A 23913-nucleotide genomic window follows, 5' to 3' on the forward strand; every position below is an offset into this window, starting at 1 on the left:
TACAGACAGTGGCAGATCTATGGAGGCTTTAGCTGAACTGAAAATTCTTGAGGCAAAAAATGGGAATTTTTTTAGATGGAATTAAAATGAGTAAGAAAGTCTTTGAGAAATAGTTGCATGCAATGGAACAGTTGAAATGTCTGTAATCTGATGGAGTGAACTTAGTTTAAAATTTTTTACATTAAGAGTACGTGCATTTCACAATTAATTTATCGCGGACCACCAATTTTAGTATACAATAACATTCAGACAAATTGGAGAGGAATCTGAAAGCAGTTTATTAGAGATGCCTTTAAAAAGAAAATTAATAATTGCTGCGAATCGCTATCCGTCATAATATTTGAAATGCAGTAGGTTGACAGATTCTCATGGATTCAAGCATGATTAATACATTACTCATACACAAAATGTATTCTCCATGGATTCAAGATTCACACAGAATTGAGATTCAGATGGATTCGATATTCACATGGATTCAATAATCGCATGGATTCTAGATTCCCTTGGTTCATTCAGTTCATTATGAACGAATTAAAGAACTGATTCATTGCCACAAATCAAGTCCCATGAACCAAATCCACCAAATGAACCGAAATTCCTGCCTCTGCCAAGCACACAAAGCCGAAGGCTTACCTCCCCCAATCTAGACAAATCATTAAAGTGTATCGGTGATTCTTTAGATGATTTTCAGCCCTCTGCAGATTCCATTAATCCCTCCTCCAAATGAATCAACCATAATGCCCAAATAAAAATATCCAAGGACAGAGTGAGAGCAAGGGAAGTAGGTATCTAATTATGATATGTTTGATTTTGGTGGAGTACCTTAATATGAAAGATTATGCTGGTTTCAAAGATTGAGCCATTGTAAATCACTTCAAAATAATAGCTTCTAAACTCCGAATATGTATTGATGCCAAGGATGACTTTGAATTTCCTTATAAAAATAAGAATTACTGGGGAAGATTAGACTTCAATCACTTGTTAAGTGGTATTTTGAATAATCTGTACCACCTAGAACACCTAATGCCATTTGTTGGGAACTGTCCACAAATTTTGATTAGGTGGTATGTATTTTGAATTGACAAGGTTAGAATTTATGAGGTTTTACTATTTTATGCTCTCTTTCAATATGAGTAATAATAAGAGCTTTCCATGCTCTTTCTATGCTATGCTATTTCTATTCTAACACTTTGGCTTATTTAGACAATCCATTACCTATAGATGATTACCATTCATATAAATTACATAATTTTTCTATTTAATTTTTATAAATAATTAATTGTTCTTTTTCTTTAAGGTTGACTGCAAACGTGGCCCTGATTCTGATAAGGAAGCATTCTCCAAGTTTGTTCAGGAGTTAAGAACTGCTTTTGAACCACATGGCCTTCTTTTGTCGGCTGCAGTTTCCCCTAGCAAAGTGGTTATCGATGCAGGTAAGATCAATCATTTTCTCTCGTAATGATGTCATAATGAGTTCTGTTAATTATTTAATTAAGCGCACTGATGAGTCAGGAGCAGAGTTGGGTTCTATGAAATATTATCAGAATTGAAATAACATGCTGTCAATCATGAGGGAAGGGAGTGGGGGAAAATAAAGTGGCATGATTCAGGCCTCACATGGAAAAATTTTCTTTTGGAGAGGGTGGATGTACTGGATAGCATTCACAAGCAGTGCTTCCCACTTATTTAATGCATACTGCTGCCAAAAGGAAGTGCCATCAGTGGGAGAGATAGGAGGCCAGACCCTTTTCCACTGAAGGATTAACAGGACCCTGGGTTGGCTCCCTTAGGCATTCAGTAAAAGACTTTTCTCGAGTGCACCTGTCTAGGTGCCTTACTTAAATTTTGCCATTTATTGTCGGCATTTTTGTAATGTCTCTTCCCCAGAATAAACGGCGAATTACCCAAATTTGAGGAGTGTTATTTCTGCCTGTATGTGACGAACACTAAAGTGGTTTCATACTTTTGGGAATAGGATTAAAGTAGTCTGTATATATTGGCATAGATTATCAACCCTTCCAAAGGATTGCTTTATGACAGTCTCTCTTCCCATCAGCATTCTCAAGTGAAGGCAATTATGATAGGGAATGAAGTGATGGGGTAATAGGCAAATATTCTTTTTATAAGATATCATTTGAGCTTACCATCGATTGAAAAGTCCTGTATAAGAGATGTTAAAAAATGCACCTAATTTTTGATATTCGTGAACATTTGGAACCAATTTTTATTTAATTATTATGTGCCCAAAGGGATTTGATGCTTCATTTAAAGCCAATTTACTGAATGCATTGGTATATGGGAATTGCAAAAATGTTAAATGAGGATCTAAGGAGTTGGTAGACTGACTTTAGTGACATTCAGATGCCTGAGTATCTTGAAAATTGAATTATCTCTTCATTCATTTCCTACTTCACTCATTAGGTATTTAATTCAAGTTTGAATTTTCACTTATCAAATACTGATATATCTTTTCTTGTTGTGTTCAGGTTATGATGTCCCAGTTCTTTCTCAGAACTTGGATTGGATTGCAGTGATGACTTATGACTACCATGGGCAATGGGACAAGAGAACTGGACACGTGGCTCCAATGTTTGATCACTCGGAAGATATTGATGCTACTTTCAATGCTGTAAGTTAATCAGGATACTGCCTTGATTAACTTTTTTGTGTGTATGGTGATAAGGATATTGTTACAGTCTGGTTGTAGTTGTTTGCTTTAGAATGTCTAATATTACAGCTACTTGTGTGCATTATGCATAATTATTCAGACAGTTAGTTTTCACCAAATTATGCTCAGTCTTTGTTTTCATCTTGAGTATGTTCTAGGCTAATGAAGGGTAGTCTAGGTAATTTGTCTAAGTCTTACATTTTAGTCTCTGAAATTCATGTGTCATCATTATTTTTTTCATGTGCAATGTCTGATATCAAAAATAGAACTTCTCACTTGGTTACTGGATTAAAAAAGGAGCTGATCCCAAGAAAATAGTTATGGGAATGCCCATGTATGGACAATCCTTCAGCTTGGCAGATAACAATGCAAATGGACTCAATTCTCCAACATATGGAGGTGGTGAGGCAGGGGATTCAACTAGAGCTCGTGGATTCCTATCTTATTATGAGGTAATGGTTGCTAAGGATAGTAAATGCGAAATGAGAATTTTATCCCTAACTTATAAAAAAATCTCGTGTTTACTCTCAATTGATCATTTTGATGGTTGGTTGTCATATTTGGTCTTATTTTGGAACATAGTGTGGCCTATCTGTCATAGTAATGCAGAATAAGTGTGAATTCCCCTCTTGTATTCTCTGCTAAATCTGTCTCTGACACTCACAGATGGTGATTTTTTTTTAAATGATTGGTGGTTTTATATCAGGTTGATATTCATGGAATGGAAAACTATTGCTTGTTACCATCGTAAATTTTGCGAGATAGAAAGAATTACTAGATTACTATTGATTACTTCAATTATTGTGACACCTTCAATTTTTTTGCAATTTTCGAAATTCACCTGGAAGAAGCTGTGAAATCGTTTAAAATATATATTTGATTCAGTAGAATCCCGATTTAAGGTTTTTCAGGGGGAAGGGGCAAAATGTTTAACACTAAATGCAGAAAAACTGCCTATTATTTTGAAGCTTTAATATCTCTAATGATTGGAAAAGCATTCTATGAATTAAAATTGCAATTTTAAGTCACCAAAAAGTATCATATGCAACAGAAAACAATTTCATCAATTTAATGAGCTCTTTCCTTAAAAAGGCTGGTAAACACTTTTCAGAAAAGAGCTTAAATGGGAAGTTAGACTAAGCATACACTAGGTTGATATTTTAGAGAATTACAGTGGAACCTCGTTAAAGCGAGTACGGTCTATAGCGACACCCCCGCTATAACGAGAGATAGCCGATGCACCGTCATTGACCCTATAATAAGCGTGTTAAAAATTCGTTTTTACGAGACCCTTTCGGTGTTGGCTCTCGCCATAGCGAGGGTTTCACCGCCGGAAGACTTTCATCACGACTCCTTAACCTCTGTAATTGCTAGCGATCTGTTAGAAATTAAGTTAATGGAGTGCTCAGTCTCAAATTTATGTGGTAAACTGTCGGTCGATAAATATAATGATTGACGAAACAATGCTTTGCATGATTTTTATTCAGTGCGGTTTATAAATTGTTTGAATTGTTAGTCGTTATTTGATTAAGGAAATTTAGTGATGCAAAAAAACATCGCCTTTCGTCTGGAATTATGCTTACGTTTATCGGAAAGATGTTTATCTGTTGCCGCACCACTCCTGTTCCTGTATATCTGTTCGCAAGAGGTATATTGGCTATTACTTGCTCCACCTCCGGTAAAGCGACAATTCGCTATAGCGAGTGTTTATTTGTGCACCGTGGGGTGTCGTTATATCGAGGTTGCACTGTATAATATAAATTAATCTAAAAATATTCTCACTTGCAATTTTACTGTACATATATGGATGTAAACATTGATATTCAAATATTTTTTGTTTTTGATTTTTCTTTCATTAGCAGTTACCTCTATCTTTTTTATGAAACCTTTTTTTTTAGGAAAAATTTCTTTTATGAGATCTCTAATGGTAAAAATAATTCAACTTATTGGAAGCATATCTTGGTCTCACATAATAAAAAAATTAAAATGATGGAATTATCCAATCTAAAATAGAATAGGTTCAATTTGCACTCTACCAAATCATGTTCTCCTACAAAAACATCATTAATTACAGGTTTTTATGTATAAGAGATCAGAATTTAATCCCGCTATGGTATTTTACTTTGTATTGGGGATGATTTCTTTTGTATGTGCATCAACTTACTTTGTGTTAAACTATGTACCTTGTTTCTCTGTTTTCAGATATGTGAACGTGTCAGAGGTAAAGGCTGGAAGGTAGTCCGTGATCCTGAGGGGAGCATGGGTCCATATGCTTACCTAAGAGATCAGTGGGTGTCCTTTGATGAAGTGGACACTATTAGAAGGAAATCTCAGATGGTGAAGGACCTTGGACTGGCTGGAGCAATGATTTGGGCTCTTGATTTGGACGACTTCAGTGCATCTTGCTCATGTGAACCTTATCCTCTCCTTCGAACAATCAACAGAGAATTGAGGAACTATCATATTGCTGATCCAAAATGCAGGGATATGGACCCTTCAGGATCAAGTAATTATTTCATACAAAGAACAAATAATAAATTAAATACCATATGTTTGCAGTTTGATTGTTATCAAAAGATTTTATACATATGCTCTGTCAATGGCATAAAATGCCAAGCAATAATTTTTTACTCCTACAATTTTGGCCAAACCTTCATTTTTAACACGTTGCGTATGGATGGCGAGAATTCTCGTCATTTTTTTTCCCGAACGTTCCGGACGGATGACGAAGATTCTTGTCATTTAGGTGCATCAACCTAAATAATTTTAAAGCATACAATACGTATTCGTTAGTACGTTTTCAGTTGTTGTTCGTTATTCATAATGAATTGATGCATCATAACGTTTGGTTGGATAAAGTTATATTCTAAACATTAGCTTTTTAACCATGTTTAAACCAAAGGCATTACGTCCTAATAGGCACATATTTCCAATCTCGGCGTTCCTAGGAATTTAAATACCCCGGTACGCAACGTGTTAACTTTCACAAGATGGTAGAAAATAACATATAAATTAACTATTAATTTTCAGAAGTTAGGTCATTTATATATTTTTTCTCATCCTCCTGAAAGTTTTGCAATAAGTATTTCTGAAAACGATACTTTTTCATTTGCCATATTTGATATATAATTTTATTGGACCTATTGTTTCAAGTCACTTGAGCCTGTAAATTTGAAGGGAATAGTTGTATTGGTACGACTATATTCTTTGTATGTATTTAGTTGCTAAAAGGAGAGATCGTTTCTTGATTCTTTTATCATTTATATGTGTTTCAGAATTTGAGCGGCCTGTTGGTGTTGACTCTGGAAAAACTGAGGAAGAAACTACAACAACTAAGAAGCCAATGCAGATGTCATGCGATGGAAATACTTTCATGGCCCATGAATCAGACTGCAGAAAATACTATCTTTGTGTTTTTGGTGAGCTGATGGAAATGTCTTGTCCTGGGCAACTGAACTGGAATAAGGTAATCATGGTTTATTTTCCTTTGACCTTTTGCAAACATGTACTTTAAACAAATTATAGTTTATCCAAGATGAGAGGATCAAGAGTTTTTTTTGGGATGGTTAAGTTCCACTTATTTTCCATTCTGGTTTGCTTCTTGGCTACGGTTCTTGATTCCAGTTCTTGATTCAACTCTCTAAGACCTCAGTTTTTAATGATTAGTAGTTTTTTATCTAATTGGTATGCTTATCTAGGATAATATTATTGCCACTTTGAGAAAGCTCCTTTTTCCATTGCTGAAAACATCATTAGGCAATCTGAGGATTATAACCTTGTAGAATGAAATTGAATTTTTTTTTCTTCATCAGCTACCTACCTATGTAAAAATATATTTAGTTTATATTAAATATCTATTGAAAATGCAGAATATGTACATGAGAAATCCATTACTTTGTTGGCAAATCGTGATTAAATAAATGTTTCAGGATCGATGTGACTGGCCAGAAAATGGTAATTGTAAAACTGGTGGCATGCCAGGTAAGCCAACAGCTACCACTGAAAAAATGCCTGAAGAATCCTCGTCAACTGCTCCACCTACAACACCTCCACCATCAGTGGATACCAAGCCAACCATGAAGCCTCCAATGAGCACAACATCATCTCCTGCTCATGGTGACTCACAGTACAAGGTTGTTTGCTACTTCACTAACTGGGCTTGGTATAGGTGAGTGTCTCTGACTATTGCTCTTATGTACCTAATTGCCTGCATTAATGTTATTCTCAGGAAGTCTAGCCATAAAATGACTCAAGAAAAATGACTTGACCCCACTTGACTTGATTTCCTGGGCCTTTTTAGGCCCTTACTCTTCAGTTAGAGACAGTTTAAAAAATGCTCGCCATGTGATAGATAGGTGATGGTTTAAATTAAATATGACACATTGGCCTGTATTAAATTTTATTTATGTAATTTTGAATCTCTTTAAATATTATGAATATCAAAAGTTGTATTTGGCGAAGGTTGAAGAAAGTCTCCGTGTATGGTTGTCACTCCATTGCCAAGAACAGTTTTTTTCTATTTGCACTCATTGAGGTCTCTGTGTGTGAGTGGTACTTTTCCCCGTATGAAATTTATATGATTAACCCACTGGTGGTGGACTCTAGTGATCGAGCTCAGAACTTGAGGCTCAGCGTTCCTGTTCATTTTTTCCTTTAGAAATCCCAACCAATATGGTGTTTTACTGTGTTTTCACTTCATTTTTCTTTCTGATCATATCCCAATTTAAGGATAGCTACATATTGAAGTGATGTCAATGAAGTGTAATATTGATCTTCCTTTACTTTTTAGACAAGGAATCGGAAAATACACTCCAGCTGACATTGATACATCACTCTGTACTCATATTGCCTACGGATTTGCTGTGCTGGATGGGACATCTCTGACAATTAAACCCCATGATTCATGGGCTGACTTGGATAATGGTAAGATTACAGAACTAGAAAATTTTATACTTCTGCTGTGGTTGATGTTAAGAAAAAAACTTTCTGCATGTTGAAGGATTTTATTTATAATAGTATGATATCTTTGCGTAACCCTCAATGTCCTGCCAAAGTAAGTGATGCTACAAAGATTATAACTGAAATAGATGCATGTAAAAATGGGGCACTCACAAGTAAATTTAGTGTTTTGGTGGCTTTAATCATCCACCATTGTCAGCCAAAGACAGAAGGCTAATGGCTTTGATCGTTGATGGACGCTTGACATTCGCCTTGATTTTGGCAGAGATCTATGCAACAGAATACCCCTTAACCCTTTTGCTGCTTCAATAGATTTTTCATCGGTTCCATTATTTTGCCTATTATCCAGAAAAAAATGAATTGAATCATTCATTTGACGTCGCTGAATGTCGCCGCACAAATGGACGTAGTTCCGCTAGAATTTCGAGCAGATGACAGCACCTACGACCGAAGGGAGGGTTTTTCGAAAACGTAGATATTTACCCGCATGTCGTGTTGAAAGGAAAATTTTTTTGAAAGTCGTGGAATATCCCCGCATGTCGCAGGCAATAACCATAATGTTTTTTGCGGGTATTCCCGCTTGTAGCAGCGAAAGGGTTAAGCTTGGACCCGCAAGAGTGACCAATAGATGGCACTGAGGTAGCTTACCACTCACTAACAGAAGAATTGAGCAAGTATGTACATATGAATGAGGGTAAAGATACATTCTCACTCAATAGTTGGAAGAGACAGGAACATGTGTTTTGGAGGATGCTGAGCCTTAGTGAAACAAGCCAATATATGTATCCTAAATACTTCTTTGTTCATGTGGTCAATGCCATTAGTACAAACATACATTCATATGAATTCATTGAAAGGGAGAGCTAGGAGTTGGAACACAGTACAGTAAATGCACAAAGACAACCGTGCAGTGGTAGATGGTAAAAGCCAGAAATCTAAGGGTAAAAATGCAGTCTAACTGGGACTCGAACCCAGAACCTTCCAATTACTTGTCAGAAGCTCTACCAGTAGTGCAGGTTTGTGGTTCCATTCCCTGTTGAGGTGAACATTTTTCCGTGTATTTTTGGCCATCGTGTTGTCATTTCTATACCACCCCTGTGTTCAATATCATGGCTGAAATAACATATTCAGGTCTTATTTTTTAAGTTTATGACAATTAGCAATAGTATTAATTGTTATGTTAATTTTTTTCAGACTTTTATGGGAAGGTTGCTCGACTGAAGGAAAAGGGTATTAAGGTCGTGATTGCAATTGGTGGATGGAATGATTCTTTGGGTGATAAATACAGTCGACTGGTTAACAATCCAGGAGCACGAGCCAATTTTGTTCGGCATGTGGTGGAATTCATTGAGAAGCATAATTTTGATGGACTCGACCTTGATTGGGAATACCCCAAGTGTTGGCAGGTATGTATTCTCTACCAAACCTTCTGTTGGCGATGTGGGAGCAACTCAAAATTCTAACCCAATTTACCATTAGTTGAGTCAAGAAGGATTTTAATTTGGGTGAAAAAAATTAATCATATCCTATTCACACTTATCTGTACCTGTGTGCATGAGGAAAAGATATGGTTGAACTTGCCTTTCTAACTGTAATAGAGTAATACTATGAGTACAGCTAAATACTTAATCTCCTCTGGTGTGATTCATGCTGAATCTTCATTAGGTGGGTAACATTGTGCTGCCCTCAAGAAACATGTGATGGGCCACTTCATTCAATGTAGAAATACATTTTAGTTGGTCTATCAGCTAGAATTTCAAATGTTATTAATGTGCTCATAAGTATAGAGGCAAAAATTTACATTGCATAAAAACTTGAAATTTTGTCAAATATATCTGTCGATTTAGGTTTATAAGTATGTAATAAAAACTCTATTTCACCATAAAAAAATCAAAATTTTCATGGAAAAAATGTGACTTTAAATGTAGGTATTTTGAATATTATTATGTACTTGGTAAAAAAGGTTTATCAGCAAGTCTTGTGGATGTAAGCAATGAAATAGTAATGAATTGAATTAATTTGCTGAAATGTATCTAGTTAAAAATTTCATGAGTCATGAATCATCGTGCGAGTCAGTTGTTTCCAAAATTTTCTTTTTTTCCTTTAACATGCTTTTTTCATCTTATTTGCTTTTGATTTTTTAATATTTTTTTGCCTCATTCGACACTGAATTATTCCAAATATTGGATTTTAGCAAAATTTGATTTCATGGAAACATTTTTCCTAGGTGAATTGCAACCAGGGTCCAGATTCTGATAAAGAAGGTTTTGCAAACCTTGTAAAGGAACTTAGTGCTGCATTTAAACCCAAGGGCCTTTTGTTGTCTGCTGCAGTTTCACCCAGCAAATTAGTCATAGACTCAGGTAAATATTATGTTAATACTTTATCAATGAAATACATTCATAGTTTCAATATCTTATACTTAGATAAATCAATCTTTGCAATTTTTGTATGATTGTACAAAATGCCTTTTTCAATGTTTTTGAGATTAATTCTAATGATATTTCTCCCAATTCGTTCCGTAGGCTATGATGTGCCTACTCTATCAGCTCATATGGATTGGATTGCTGTGATGACGTACGATTTCCATGGTCATTGGGATAAGAAGACTGGGCATGTTGCTCCACTGTACTATTACCCGGGAGATACATATGATTACTTCAATTCTGTAAGTTATTTGTCTATTTTCTGCATGCCATGTTCATGAATAATGAAGGCATTCCTCCTTGATGAAATTAATGTCTTTCAAAGGGCAAATAATGTCTGAAACCTTATAGATTTTGAATGGATCTCATTCACAAATTTATCATGGGAAATCATATCAATTTTGTTACTATGGAAGTGGAAAGTATAAATAAAATGGGATCAATCATCTCAGTAATGTGGTAGCATGAGAGTGAATAGACTATATATATATTCATTTTGAAAGGTTTAACTTCTTATGCTTGATCCTTATGCGTATTTATAAGTTTCTGGCTTATTTCAGTGGTGTAGCTAATTGGTCAGCATGGAAGGAGAACTTTATAGATCTCCGTGATTGAATTGGCCTTGCTTCTATTTAATGAGCTTGAGTAATGGTGTCTGACCCACATATCCTGCATCTCTGTTAAAATTCTTGCCTACCGATGGCATTTTAAAAATTGATTTTATATCTACGATTGACAGATCAAAAGAAAAATGGATACGTCGATCATACTTCAAGGTCACACGCAGACACTGCACACTTATATTCAAGGCGCAATTATTGGTCCGTATGCCATGACGACACATTGACCTTAAGCCTGTACCAAAGCCGGAAGACTGGTAACCAAAGTATTCATTAACCCCGGCGAAAATTCAGACACTTCTTAACTTCCCTGGCACCCTGGTCCCTCCATTTTCCCACTCACAACCTTTAGCCAGAGCTGAATTTTGCAAACGATAATTGACGTATGGAGAGACAGCACTTTCATTGCTGCATTTGCATTCACAGCTTCTGTTGCGTTTGTAAAATTTTAAGTTAATGTGCGACCGGTGATTGTCACATGTTCAATATTTCTGCCTAAAATGGCTTCTCAACAAACCGTGAATTTGACGACATTTAGATCGTGAAAACCTGGAAAAAACAGTGAATTTTAAAGAGTGGAACCTCGTTAAAGCGCGTACGGGCTATAGCGACACACCCGCTATTACGAGAGATAGCCGATGCACCGTCAATTGACCCTATAATAAGCGTGTTAAAAAATTCGTTTTTACGAGACCCTTTCGGTGTTGGCTCTCGCCATAGCGAGGGTTTCACCGCCGGAAGACTTTCATCAAGACTCCTTAACCTCTGTAATTGCTAGCGATCTGTTAGAAATGAAGTTAATGGAGTGCTCAGTCTCAAATTTATGTGGTAAACTGTCGTTCGATAAATATAATGATTGACGAAACAATGCTTTGCATGATTTTTATTCAGTGCGGCGCTTATAAATTGTTTGAATAGTTAGTCGTTATTTGAGTAAGGAAATTTAGTGATGCAAAAAAACATCGCCTTTCGTCTGGATTTATGCTTACGTTTATCGGATAGATGTTTATCTGTCGCCGCACCACTCCTGTTCCTGTATATCTGTTCGCAAGAGGTATATTGGCTATTATTTGCTCCACCTCCGGTAAAGCGACAATTCGCTATAGCGAGTGTTTATTAGTGCACCGTGGGGTGTCGTTATATCGAGGTTGCACTGTAATTTTCTTTGAGTGGGAACCCTGTCTGTTAAATAAATGTGATTTAAACACCTTGCTCTTTGGGGAATAGTTTGCCTTCACAAATATAACTTAGCAAAAAAAATGACATCAAACCTGTGGAAGTTGAGATGACATGGAAAGTTAAAAGAAAAGCTCTAAGTTATTGGCATGTTGACTTGAAAAATAATTTGTAATAATATATATCATTAATGATTTTTATTTTATATTGAATATAAAAATGTACTGGACAGGAAAGTTTAATTTTGGAATGGACATGGTCTTGAGTGGAGCTCCTAGAGTGTCTTTGTCCTAGAGCAAATACTCCTTTTTTCTCTCTGGGTAGCTATGTTTGTTACCCCATTAAAGGGTACTCTCTTATCTTTGTTTAAAGGAAAGTGATTGTTTATTTGATTTTTACACAGTCTCATGTTTACCTGACTGATTTGAGGCTCATTCTCTTACATTGTGATTCATTTTTCACCTATTATTTTGCGTGTTCCCTAACATATGATTTTTTTCAACTGTTAGAACTTCACTCTCAACTACTGGATTGAAAAAGGAGCTGATCCTAAAAAACTTGTAATGGGAATGCCATTGTATGGCCAGTCATTTAGTTTGGCAGACTCAAAGGATAATGGACTGAACGCCAAGTCATATGGACCTGGTGAAGCTGGACAATTCACCAGGGCTGGTGGATTCTTATCCTTCTATGAGGTGAGATTGAATTTACATCTCGCAAATACATACCCCCACTTTTTACCACATTTACAATAGTATAATAGCTTTATATTTAACTTTTTCTCCATTAGCCCTTTTGCTCTCACAGAAATTTCTGCTTTCACTCCCAGAAAAGCTCCAGTCCAACTTGTGTAAAAATGACACAGAGAAAAAATTATAAAATGCTCCATTCTAATTTTTTTTATTTTCAGTGTTCATTTTAATTTTTTTTGCATAGCTATTTCTTGACATAGGATTCTGACTTGGTATTTAGAACATATTACTGTTTAAAAGAAAAAATATAATTATAAAAAAAATTTGATAGTAAATGTTTGAGCAAAAATTAACAGTCAATACATGGGCAGCATTAAATTCTAAGGGTTAACATACAAATTGATCCTTGCCTTTCTATCCTTTGGCTCCTCTTGCATTTAAAATCTACTTTCCAACTAAAAAAATGTAATATTATTTTATTTTTGGATATGTATTTTGAACTTCCTTGAAACTTTTTAGCCGTAATAGTGCCACTATAGTTTCAACTGGGTGAACAACTCCAGTACATAATTTTTTTAAATTTTTGGCCTTTTCCTAAGCTTCAAAACTTGTCTGTCATGCCAAAATTCATACTTAAAATTCTCTTCTCAGCTGTGATATTTTTGTTATAAAGGTCATAGCCAGAATATATAAGGAGAAATAGGGTATTACAAAAGAATTACATCAAGCATGCTTTACATGCATGCATGATTCATTTGGAGAGGGCTCACTTATGACTGTACCCCCCAAAATTTCAGGGATGTGTGTTAACACCTAGACCCTCCCTGCTGGCTACACCCTAGCCTGTAATTTGTTTCAGCTGCGCTGTGTAAATTATTTATAGTCATGATATAGTGTAGAAACAGGTCTTTCAGGTCAGGTAATGTTTCCCATAAATTGCTGTGATAGTGCTTTCCAATCCATGTGCAATAGATTAGAATAGATGCATGTGCAATAGATACCTTTACCAACTATTATTAACAAATAACTTTGAACCAAAAGGAAATATCTCAAGGGTGTGCTCAAATTAAGGCAAAATATTTTTGAATTCCTATTATTACTGCTTTCCTCGATGACTGAGCCATACAGTAATTTATAGCTATCATTTGAGATGCCTTTTTTGGAAATATTTCAGAAAAGGGAAGTAAAAAATGATTGAGTGACATCAGGGAAAGTTTTCCAATCTTATAATGTTTTTTGTCAGATGTAAATGATTAATTTGTATTTATGCTGAGTTTTCAGCAGTTAAATAAGAAGGCTTGGTAAATGTCAGCTATGTAAGAAACAGATCTGCATTTAATTCAGATCTTTAATGAGATTAAGAATTATGAAGCTGGAATCATGCAATTGAGCCTTTTTGAATTAATTTATCATGTATGTTTTGTAATTTCTAATTGATATGTTGTTTTATCTTTAGATATGTGATAAAGTAAACAGAGGTGGATGGACAACAGTGCGTGATCCTGAGGGCAGAATTGGTCCATATGCTTACCGAGGGGGTCAGTGGGTATCTTATGATGATGTGAAAGATATTGCGAGAAAGGTAAGTAGTTGTTAATTTTTAGGTAAGGATAAGGTTTGAATAGAAATAGCATGGTAAAGGATTTCTCACTCTTTGAAAATGGATTCCTGAAACTATGTATGTAATATCAAATAAGGTTAGTCTTATACATTTTCTTTTAATCAAAATTACAGTTCATAAAATTAAGCCATTTAATGCTTTATTCACAAAGTGAAGGCTTGGTAATGAGGAAGTAGTGTTGGATATACTGCAAAAGTATTAATGAAGGACTTAGCCAAAGAACATTAAAAGTTTTTAAATGGTTTTTAAAAGAAAGCATAGCCACAGATAATTAAAGGGTGGCAGCTATCATGAGTTGGCCAACTAGAATCTATTTCAAATATCTTTGTGACTGGCCTTTCCTGCAAGCTCGGTAGGTTGTAAGCGGCGTTGCTGCAGGAGGCGGGACCTACGGCACTAGCAATGCAGCATGGGTAGAGAGAGACATGCGCGTTGCCATGTTTTATCAGTGAATGGAAAAGGAAGACTGTCTCAAAAACCTTTCCACGGAAGGATTGAAAGATTTTCCTTCTCCATAGAAGAGTCTGCCCCTTCAGTAGATACATTAAATTATGGTTTCGCTCGAAGTGGCCCTCGTCACCCTAATGACAGCGTTGGGATTTCCCTATCCCTTGCCTTCCAACCCTATCCTTACCCCGGAGGCATCGGTGGGCTCCCTATTGTGGTGGAGCCTTTTCCTTTTTCCTTCCCCAACAAACCCTTCTTTGGGATGACTGTGCATATCAGTTAAGTCACTGGGTCCCGGACTGGGTGGTTGTAACCTTCTAAAAGACCCACTCTGGGTCTTCACCTGGTTTCTCAAAAATGCTCTCCCCTCTAGGCAACGCAGCTAACTTACTCACAATGTGCACACCACGGAGATATGAAAGGGACTGAATTTCTCGGAGGCTACCCAGCTAACACAGATTTGAACTTATCTTTGGAGAAATCAGATATTGTGGGGATAAGCTTATCATCCACGTTCACTGCCCCTTTTTTCCACGATTTCAAGTGTTTGGGGAGGGGTTGTCACAGTACCCTATAGCCAAAATTAGCCGCATAGCGGCGCTGACGTCCTCCATTACCAATAACGCCATTAGTGGCTTCGTGTTTACATTTGTGTTGTTGTGTATAGTGGTGTTCGTGAGTAAAAACCCTTGCTTTTTTTGTCAATACAATAATAGTTAACGTGATAATGAGACCTAAGCATTGTTGTTGTGTCCCTGGGTTCAATGTGGGCTAGGCAGGTACTCACCGGAGTATTAAGATTTTGGGCGAATAAAGCAAAACATCCCAGATTGCCGTGGATATTAATGAAGGAATCATCGACAGTGCTGCGATTGTGAACAAATGCAAGGTATTAGTGATTGCAAATGTCAATTTCTAGAGTCCGTAACAGTAATAGATTTCGAATTTGTGCTTTAATAAAAACCATACGTAAGGTACTTCACCAGACCCTGCTATAATGTGATAAGGCTAGAATGGACTTGTACAGTAAGATTTATGGTTTACCGCTGAAGGCATGAAGACTGCTCCGTGTTCTAGTACAATGTACATATATCGTTTCAAGATGAATTATTCATTAAATTTATCATTTTTAGAGCAGTCATTCTGTTTATTTTCCACCTTCTTCAATTGAATTTTTTGGTATGTTCATAAACTGCATAAATGTGTAACATAGTGTAAAAATCTTATTGTTAACACTAATGCAGTGTTAGCTTTCGATGGTGAAAGATCCAGTGCATTACATTTCATCATTGCATGTTATTATATTGCAGTATCCCATATTGCATCAAATATCTCTGAGGTATCTCACGAGACATGATCTTATAGGCATACAGGCCTCTCTGAGGGGTCATATATGCCTCGTGAGATGTCTCTGACGTATTTGATGCTTTATGGGATAATGCAAAATAATAAAATGCCATGACGAAATATATTGCATTGAATCTTTCCTCATTGAAAGCCAATTGATGTTATTACATTATTTCATGTAGTTCTCATGAATCTCCCGTTGCGGCGCAGCGATCGTGCGCGAAACAGCCGTCACCTAACGGTCATTACAGCATAAGGATAGGCTTATCTCCAAAAATGCGGACATTCATCTCCAAATACGGCGTAAATTCTTCATACTTTATCTTTATGTCCAGAAATGTTTCATCAAAGCATATGTGTATAATATCCTAGTATTTAGGGATAAGGCAAAATCTGTGCTAGCTGGGTAGGCTCTGCCTATTGCATTTTGGTTAGTTTTTGGGTAGTCACGTGCCCTCTCTACCCATCCCCCAAAAAACTTGGCTTGCCTCTCACTCGCAAAGGTACTTGAAATGAATTCTAGTATGGGATTCAAGTACTCTCCTGGAAGGTTATTCTCTGAGAAATAAAACTCAAGCCAACACTATGAATCAAAACTCATTCAATGGCACAGTAGCGTTGAGAGAATTAATGATGGCTTTAAAGTCTTCATTAGGACTCTTTTCTACAATCTCTCTGATATGGCAAAACTAATGCAAATAATTTCCTTACAGGCCAGATTTGCTAAGTCCTTGGGGCTCGGAGGTGGCATGATATGGGCTCTTGATTTGGATGACTTCAGAAATACATGTGGCTGTGGTAACCATCCTCTATTAAGGACTTTAAATCAAGAACTAAGAGGTGGATCCTTCTCTGCACCCACCCAAGATTGTACAAAGTGAATGGAAAAGAATACAGGGTAGCAACCACAGTGAACTACCTCTTAAAATGACTCTGTTTGGCCAGCAATAGGTACATGAATCCATGCCAGTTGTGATGTTATCACATGAAAAAAGAACTTATGTTCTTGGAAGATGGCCTAGAAATTTGAAGCAAAGCATTATCCTTGCCTTGGAATGTTGGTGATAGAAAGAAGAGATATATGACTTTTGAAGTGTGTTTGTCAAATGTTTGAGCCATGGAATTCCTCAAAAGTCACTGTAATTGGTGCATTTCTCTGTGTTACTCATTGACATCATTTACAGGGAAATAGTTTAATTTGTGATACTTCTGAGAGAGGAAGATAGAAATTATGAAAACACCAAACTAGTGAAAGTTGAAGTGTTGAAAAAATAAAATCCACTCTTTCATTTTAAATGGTTGTATAATTGTGATGATGGGATATTCTCATTGAGAAAGTTACCAGATGAGCTTCACCTTTGTCATAAGACCCTATTCATTCACAATTTCAGAAGAAAAAGGTATATAATTTGATAAATTATGAACCACACCTTGATTTCATGAGATTTTGAACTCAATCTCACACCATATAAGCATATTTTTATGGGTTTTAAGGGTTTCCACTCAAACCCAAAATCACTATTCATTAGAAAAATTTGGTTGATGGAATCTTCTAAAGATAAGGTACAACAAGAGATAAATTCATTCCTCATTCAACCATTTTCTTGTAAGTTAACAATATTAAAAGCTGTGAAAATTGTTGCTCACTATTCATGATATGGTGACGTCATCTGATTTCCTAAGATTCCCCATATCAACTCATTCGGAATGAATGATTCAGGGAGGGATTTTCTCACAAGAGAATAAGCAGCAAAGAACAGGAAAGGAGTACATAGCTGAAGGGGTCATTCAATATCACTTCATCCATGCAATACACCCACCAACTCGGATTAACAGCAAAACACGAATCATGACTACAACAGCAAAATTATGATTTGTTGATAAATCGATACATATAAGTGACAGAACCATGGTTAACAAAGTTAAATTATGTCAGAAATGCACCATATTAGGAGTCATTCTTTTTTTATTAGGTGCTCATTCCTTGAAATCATATGGAGGTGAAACACTAATTGCGTAAAGTTATTGGTCGTCACAGAAGACCCCGGTACATGTGATTCATGCTATCGAGGTGTTTCAAAAACAAATCAACTGACACAGTTAACAATACTTACGACACTTCTATGAAGTGAATATATTTTTTCAGAGTGAATATTTTATGTTTTTTTTCATTTTTGATGCTCCTAACTACGAATCATCGGTGGTTTATACCGACGCCACCCCTGAAGAAGGCTGAAAATAAATCATAATAAAAAAGAGCGCTTGGACATGTATCCATGGGAGCATGTTGGCAAAAAAGGAGGGGCATGAGGTGATTAAAAGTGCAATTGATAAAACCAATAGTTATCCTGTCCTCGGTGTCAAAGAAAGGGAGTCTGATCTGAGTTTTCATTCCAGGTTCAAAATTACTTGGCAATTACTTGAAAAGAATCGACTAACATCAAAGCTAAGGGTGCAGTGCTTCCACCTCACAACCCTTATAATCAGTTTATTCGGACAGTACATACGGTAGACTCAAAAGCCCATCTCCATGGAATGGGTGCACTTGTTTAACATATGCAAAGAAGTTGAACACCTTTGTGTCACTTCCGAACAGCATGAGAACGAGTCAGGTACCGTATATCTCCGAATATAGTCCCCCCCCGAATATAGTCCCCCCCCGAATATAGTTCCCCCCCCCCCAATTTTGAGACCTCAGTTTTGGGAAAAATTTTAAAATGTAAAGGAAGGCAATTTTTCTGTGGTTAGCTACCCAGTAAACACAAAATGCTGCAGATGCGCATCAGATGCGCTTCGCGGCAGCGCTGCAGCTGCGGCGAAGGCGCTGCTGCAGCGCGTCTAGCACTCCCAAACTTCCCTTTTTTGCATGTCATAAGCGCTGCACAAGCATGTCATACGCGCTGCACAAGCATGTCATAAGCGCTGCACAAGCATGTCATAAGCGCTGCACAAGCATGCCAGGAGCGCTGCGCTAATGTGCCACGATCGCTTCAAACGCATGTCCGAATCGCTGAAAATACATTCCTAATGTGCCACTATACTATCGCCGCAAAAAAAGGTAGAACGCTGAACTTTAGGCATTTGTATGAAATTCTGCCGAAGCTCCACAGGGTCGTTTCAGATATCGTTGTACTAATGATCCATTGTTGTAGTCAAATAAACAATGAGTTGAACGATATCTGACACGACTGTCGAGCTTCGGCAGAATTTATACAAATGCTTAACGTTCAGCATTCTACCATTTTTGCGCCGATAATAGCAATCTTCAAGTACTACTTAAGTATGTGAGGGGCAGCAAGAATTAATTGAAAACACAGGTTTGCAATAAATGATTTTATTAATGATTACTCTGTTTTAAGTATACATTAGAGTACTGATTAATGATAGACATAATACACGAAGACACTCACCCATAATGACACTGCATATTTTCGTTCCCATAAACTTTTTCTTCTTCATCCCCTCAACTCCAGACTTTCCGGTGAGGCAGAAGTGCTTCGCTGCTTCGTCAGTGAATACAAAATATAAAATTTTGTATACTGAGGGCTGCTCCTCATCACCACAAATGCGAGCAATTTGAGTAACCTGTAAAGAAAAATATTATGTAATCAATGGAATTCTGGTTGAAATTATCATAAAAGAATTAAACACAAATGATTGAGGCCTTACCAAATTATTGTGGAGAGATACATCCTCTGACAGTTCCCTCTCAAGCTCCTCTACATCATCCAAAGTTTTAAGAGGGAATTTCCGGTTGACGGAAATGCTCTCTTCATTCACTACAGGCTTGGACTTTAGCTCTTTCTTTAATTCTGTGAGCATGCTTAAAGCCATGCTCACCTTCCCATCTAATCTCCTGTATCTCTTTTCCCATATCTTCTCCTGAGCTTGCATGAACCCTAAAATTTTAAATGTGGAAAGGTAAGTGACCTTTATGTCAGTACTTATATAAATAAATACATGATAAAAATACTACCATACAACTCTTCTGCTGTTGCCGGCCGCTTAGTCTCTCTTTCTTTCCCACCAGGTGCTTGCGGATCTAGTTGTTTTCCTGCTATGAGAAATGTCCATTAATTTTAACTCGTGTACTGCATAATACATCATCGCGTCAGACCATCTCGTTAGACAATCTTTTTAATATTTTACTAAAAAGGTTGGCTAACTAAAAAATTTTGAGCTGCGAACTTTTCCTGTGACATGCGTTACACATTTCCCATTTCACTATTAATGGAAACCTATATAATCAATATTTAAAAGCTTATATCCAATGGTTCCGAACATAACTACGACCACGTATGTAAACAAAAACACAAAGTCTTAAAATGTGTTTATATTCACCATGCTAGAATGCCAATTCTACCTAATTTCAAGGAGAATTGAATTTAAATTAACTAAAATTATACATTTTAAAAGAAGATGATAAATTCTTACCTATTAAGAATCCCCAAGGACGATCAACAGTTCCACAACGTTGGCCGCCATAGACTCAGTAAACTTCCCAAGCACCCTGGTAAACAATCGCGTAGCGGAGGATTGTTGCATTGTTGCACAAACTCGCATTAGCAGCGTTCCAGCAGCGTGCTGCAGGCATGCTTTGCGAATGCGCTGTTGATGCGCTGCAATTGCATGTTTCGCCAGCGCGCTGCGAAAGAGCGCTGCACAAGCGCTGTTACCGCGCTTCATTGAAACGGAAACGAACTTGCAGCTGTGAAACCCCTGTGCAGCGCTGCTGCAGCTATTCGTGTTTACTGGGTAGTTAAGATTCTAGATTCGATAAAAACTATTATTTTCTGTGAAGATTAAGAACAAATCTGTTCACATATTTTCCATCACAACAAAATAACTATACCTAAAACATGTTGTGATCCATTGCATGTATCAGTAATTTATAGTTCCTTAACCAGATGTAATGAAGAAATGAGAAATTTTTTTAAGTATCCAAGGCTATTGTATTTTTTAAACCTTCACAAATTATTAATATTTTTGATTTCCAAATGACTACAGACAATGTCAATATATAAGCTTTAACTTAAAGCCCATAAACAGTATTGCATTTGGCCCTGAAACTTCCTTAGATCCAGTGTAACACACCCATCAAGTCATCACAAATCCAAGTGACCTGAAGAATTTAGGAAATCTAAATAAAATTGTGTTAAATAAATTATAAATATTATAAAAATTTTGATATCAAATGCCTGCTAAGCAAAACAATTAAACTACAGGACTTACAAATATCAAAGTAATAAAATTAAGAAATAAACTTTTTCCAACAAACATTAAAACTGAAAAAAAATTATATCAATTTTCAATGCCTCGTCGCGAATCATTGCATAAGTTACACAAAGAGCTTCTGCTCTGCATTTGCGCACAAATTCGACGATATTTTCCTCTAATTCTTTGAATCTGCCGCATCGAGACCCCCGAAATGACTTCCGCGATGTATTAGCGCTTTGCTAGCGCTGTAAATACTATGATTTACGGCGTATTCTGCAACGGCTATTTTTAAATTGGCATCGAAACTCCGTCTTTGAAGGCCTCTAATCTGCGGCAGGATTGATCCTCATCTTTCTACTTGATCCATCACCTCACTGTTGAACGTAAAATAATTTTTAATAAAGAAAATATCGCGGAAATAATTGCGAAACGTTATGCGACGTAATTTATCGATCCTATTTACCCTGACGAATTGAAGATATTCCTCAATAAATTGATTACACTTTCGATGCTGAGTCGCTGTATTTCGATCAAATGCAGTAATGCCGGCGCTTCTGGTTTAAAGTCGTCGATTATTGCGCCTTTTCAGAAACAAATGCATCACCTATTGCGCATTCTTGTTCTGTGAAAGCGGCAGTGGTTGTAAACACGAACCGCACGGACGTATAGTAGCTACGGACGCAATGAAATGCTAAATCGTCACGAAAGGTTCACTTTATCTGTTTATTTTTCGCAATTATTTAAATCGTGTAGTTATTAAATGAGCGACGGGTACATATACTATTGATTCAATTCTAGTGTTCGATTAATGTAATGATAGTGTGTGTTTAGTTTTCATTTTAATTATTTACTGTTTTGCGTCATTAAGTGATCAGTGTCGATTGAATTATTCTAACAATACTTTTCCAAGAAAAATTAGCGGCTACCCGATGGATTCCGTGAAAACGCATATTCGATATGCTATTTGAATCGGAATAATCGTATCTGTACAACATTTGTGGTAAAAATTGTCTTAATTTCCGGTAAAACGTGGCAGTATTTACTAATATCTCCGATTATAATCCTCATAAATATACTCAAATAGAAAGACTACGAGAACATTAGCCATTATGCCGTTATTTATTACTTTATGGTCACCTTTAGTATGCTAAATTGGATTACACTCGATTATAGTCCCCCCCCCTTACTTTTCCGCGGCCATTTTTGGAAAAAAAGGGGGGACTATATTCGGAGATATACGGTAATTAGAAACAACAGTGACGCAGAGAAACTAAGGAGCTGGTTTCTTCTCCACCCTTCATTTGCCATCACTGAAAATTTCACTGTCTGTTCAATCAGCAGAGGAATAGTTGAGGCACCAAAGTCAGTTGCTATTGGCGACCTGGCAGCTGAAATATTGAATAAAATACGAGGGTCGTTCAATAAGTCTTTAGAAAAAGATATAAAAACAAATTATACTGGGTAATTTTTTTATGTTTTTCATTAGTCTTCTTTTAGCCATATAAAATTTTTTAAAGCATTTTTCAAAGCATTTTAAGCCGTCCAAAAAGTAGTATTGCGGGATCTCCTCAAAATAGGCATTGGTTTGGGCGATGACCTCTTCATTAGATGTAAAACTTTGTATGCAAAGCCATTACTTCAAGTTATGAAATTATGAAAAAATCACTGGAGGCCAAATCTAGTGAATTTTGTAATAATTGAAACGTTAATTCTGTAATTTTAACTATTGACTCTGAACAGGTATGCAACCGTCTTGTCGAAGGAAGAAAATTTTCTGCTTCAAATGAGGGCACTTTTCTTGATTTTTACCATCAACCCGTCCAATAATGATGCATAATACTCTCTTGTTATCATTTTTCCCTTTTTCCATTAATCGATGTACATAATTCTGTATAAATTCCAAAATATCGTTGCCATGACTTGAACGGCCCATTTCAACATCTTTGCCTGCCTTGGAGCCCATTCATTTTCAAAATCCCATTGTTTTACCTGTTATTTTGTATCTGTAGTGTAGTGATGAATCTATATTTCATCAAAAGTCATGAATTGATGCAAAAAATCCTTAAGATTGCGAAGAAAAAGCCCCAAAAAACCCTTTGAGCTTTCCAAATGATTGTGTTTATTCTCTAATATGAGAAAACGCTGCAGCAACCTTGCCGATATTTTTTTCACACCCAAATATTCGGGCAAAATTAAAGAAATTGTGCATTGCAATATGCCTACCCAGTCAACACAACAATTATGGCCACACTGTGGCTGAACTGTGGTTTACCTATGGCTATGGCTAGCCACAGCTTGCCATATTATGGCCCAGCTGTTGTTGCCATGTGGCAAGCCATAGTTTGGCTTGCCAAACATGCGTAACTATGGCCACACTGTGGATCGTCTCAGGAATTTTGCCACAGATTGGCAAAAAAAAACATTTGTAAACATAAGTATATTACGGTTGCTATTGATACAGGTTAGTTGGTAAGTTATTCAAATGGAAGTTGGTTGATTCAATTGATATAAAGAAAGTGTATTATCCATTCTTTAGCCACATTATGGCGGGCCACACTTTGGCCGGGGGTCAAAACCATTATGGGGCCATAATGGCAACCTACTATGGCCATAGTACGGCCACATTGTGGCCACAATTGCTGTGTTGACTGGGTATGGCCTTACTTATATTGCGCACTTTGATTATTCGTCTGGCACTTAAAACCATATCATGGATTTTGTCAAACAGTTTGGGGGGGTA

At 36.6% G+C, this 23913-nt stretch overlaps 2 protein-coding genes across 2 annotated transcripts in view; one reads left to right on the plus strand and one right to left on the minus strand.

The window, feature by feature from the left end:
* The window catches only part of LOC124159311 (probable chitinase 10), a 76868-nt gene extending 59616 nt beyond the window's left edge, over positions 1-17252 (plus strand). The window contains exons 34-46 of the mRNA XM_046535054.1: positions 1298-1433; positions 2487-2629; positions 2935-3120; positions 4871-5174; positions 5944-6134; positions 6598-6836; positions 7458-7591; positions 8822-9033; positions 9855-9990; positions 10153-10295; positions 12359-12544; positions 13998-14123; positions 16670-17252. Of these exons, the coding sequence (XP_046391010.1) occupies positions 1298-1433; positions 2487-2629; positions 2935-3120; positions 4871-5174; positions 5944-6134; positions 6598-6836; positions 7458-7591; positions 8822-9033; positions 9855-9990; positions 10153-10295; positions 12359-12544; positions 13998-14123; positions 16670-16837 (2304 nt within the window). The 3' untranslated portion in view covers positions 16838-17252. The remainder of the gene's footprint in view (positions 1-1297; positions 1434-2486; positions 2630-2934; positions 3121-4870; positions 5175-5943; positions 6135-6597; positions 6837-7457; positions 7592-8821; positions 9034-9854; positions 9991-10152; positions 10296-12358; positions 12545-13997; positions 14124-16669) is intronic.
* Positions 17253-19274: 2022 nt separating this feature from the next.
* LOC124159855 lies at positions 19275-20425 on the minus strand. Its single transcript, XM_046535756.1, has 4 exons — positions 20391-20425; positions 19933-20010; positions 19626-19855; positions 19275-19541 (listed from the first exon to the last, which is right to left on the minus strand). Exons 3-4 carry the CDS (start codon positions 19848-19850, stop codon positions 19311-19313), a joined length of 456 nt encoding a protein of 151 aa, XP_046391712.1. The 5' UTR covers positions 19851-19855; positions 19933-20010; positions 20391-20425; the 3' UTR covers positions 19275-19310.
* Between the last annotated feature and the right edge of the window lie 3488 nt (positions 20426-23913).

This window comes from Ischnura elegans, chromosome 5, assembly GCF_921293095.1.
Source record: "Ischnura elegans chromosome 5, ioIscEleg1.1, whole genome shotgun sequence".
In the NCBI taxonomy this organism is placed as follows: domain Eukaryota; kingdom Metazoa; phylum Arthropoda; class Insecta; order Odonata; family Coenagrionidae; genus Ischnura; species Ischnura elegans.